General features: G+C 57.8%; 1 protein-coding gene across 1 annotated transcript; it reads left to right on the top strand.

Moving 5' to 3' along the window:
• Window positions 1–554: 554 nt before the first annotated feature.
• Window positions 555–2,153, top strand: HGH1 (HGH1 homolog; the record flags this gene model as incomplete). Its single annotated transcript, XM_027911343.1, has 2 exons — window positions 555–1,186; window positions 2,039–2,153. Coding segments are annotated over exons 1-2 (660 nt in total), but the record flags the coding sequence as incomplete, so codon positions are not given.
• Window positions 2,154–2,158: the final 5 nt, after the last annotated feature.

The following is a 2,158-nucleotide window of genomic DNA, read 5'->3' as shown; positions in this document are numbered from 1 at the left end:
CCAGCCGGGCCCGCGATCCCGTGGAACATCCCCGGCCGAGCCTGGAGGGGTCCGGGCCCCCCTTAATCCCGATCCCGATCCTGATCCTCCCGATCCCGGTCCCGATCTCCCGGTCCCGCCGCCGCTTCCGGGTGGTTCCGTACGGACTTCCCTTCCCAGAGTGCCTTTCTCCCCATGTCCCTCCCCCTCCGGCGGCGCACCCGCATCCCATTGGCTTATCCCCCCTGCCTTTCTATTTGCGCGGCTCTGATTGGCTGAGAGGCCCGCCCGTCACGGCGGTTGCCGGGCGACGCCGCCATGTGTGCTCCTGGCCATGACGGCGCAAGGAAGAGGCGGCGGTGCCCGAGCTGAGGGTGCTGCCGGCCCCTGGGGCGGCCGAGGCGGCGGTGGCGGCCGCGACCGAGGCTCTCCCGGCGCTGCCGGGGCGCTGCGTGGCCTAATTAGACCCGTGGCCTAATTGAGGCCATGTCTGAGGGGCTGCCCCGCGTCTTTCCGTACAGCCCTCCCTTACCCTCTCCCCGTGTCCCGCCCCTTCCGGCGGCGATCCCGCAGCCGATTGGCTCGTCCCCTCCGCCTCCGCCCGTGATTGGCTCTCAGAGCCGTCCATCCGGGGGTTGCCGAGCAACGCCGGCGCGGCAGCGATGGCGGCGGCGGAGAAGGAGATGATGGAGGGGAAGGGCGAGGCGGGCGAGACGGACGAGGCGGCGGCTGCGGCGCTGTCGGAGCTCACGTCGCTGCTCTCTCCCTCCTCGCCGGCGGCCGCGGAGGCGGCGGAGGCGGCGCTGTCGCTGTCGGGCAGCGCGGCGGGGCGGCGGCTGCTGGCGGGGAGCCCCCCGGCGCTGCGGGCGCTGCGGGCGCTGGCGGCGGGCCCGTCCCGCGGGGCGGCCGCGGCGGGGGCCGCGCTGCTCAACGCGTCGGCGGAGCCCGCGGCCCACGAGGTGCTGCTGGAGGAGGCGCTGCTGGAGGAGGCGCTGGGAGCGCTGCTGCCCGCGGGCTGGGCCTGCGGCGTGCTGGCCAACCTGAGCCGGGAGCCCCGCAACGTCCCGCGGGTGCTGCGGGCGCTGCCGCCCGCGCTGGGGCCGCCGCTGCTCGGGGACCCCGCCGAGCTCCCCCCGCACCTCGGGCCGCTCCTCTGCAACCTCAGCCGCCACCCCCAGGGCCGCGCAGCCATCCTCGACCCCCACCGGTGAGCGGCCTTCCCCAGCTGGGGGGGTTTGTGTGAGGGGTTGGGGTTAGGACTGAGGTACAGGCGTGGAAATGTGTGGGAAGCGACCTGGAAATAAATGTGAGGTGTAAAAAGGAACGTAGAATGGAAATAACAACGCGTATGTACGTGTAAATAGGCAAAACCAGAAACTGTAGATGAGGAGGTGAGTGAAAATAAATAGTACTCTTGTATAGGAGAAAGTTATGTAAATAATACGTGTAATATCTATAAATATATATATATATATAATAATATGCGGACATATAGTATTTGTAAGTGTATTTTTTATATTTTATGTATTCTATATATCCTGTTTTCCCTACTCTGTTTTCTGTACTGTATTTCCTATACGATGGTTTTTATATTATATTATCATTATTCCATTTCCTATATTTCCTATATTACATTTTCTCTATTCTATTTTCTATATTTCTTATGTTACATTTCATATATTATATTTCCAATATCACGTTTTCTATATTCTGTTTTCTATATCATGCTTCCTATGCAATATTTTCTGTATGGTATTTACAGTAGAATACGTATTTCCATATAAATAACAAGTACATAAATCAGAAACAATAGTCAATAATACTGATACATTAAATTTTACGTGTTACATTCTTTATCTTACATTTGCAATAGATTTTTTATAAGCATGTAAACTAGAAATTATAACTAATATTTTTACTCTCTTTGTAGTACCCATAAATACAAACATACACATTTCCACACCAACGCTATTTTTAATTCTCTTTACGATTCTGGCGTGGTTTCAGTCAGCTTTCCCGTGAATTATGAATTCATTAACTGCCAGCATTCCCGTTGCAGGAGGGTGGTGCAGCGGCTCCTGCCCCTCACCCAATCCCGGCATTCCCTGGAGCTCCGCAGGGGGGTCGTGGGGGCTCTCAGGAACTGCTGCTTCGAGCACGGTGAGACCCCGGGAAAGGG

Source organism: Empidonax traillii, unplaced genomic scaffold (assembly GCF_003031625.1).
Source record: "Empidonax traillii isolate 1590-97213 ecotype Southwest subspecies unplaced genomic scaffold, ASM303162v1 scaffold7377:size5029, whole genome shotgun sequence".
Classification (NCBI taxonomy): Eukaryota; Metazoa; Chordata; class Aves; order Passeriformes; family Tyrannidae; genus Empidonax; species Empidonax traillii.
This window is presented reverse-complemented; position numbering and strand designations above follow the sequence as displayed.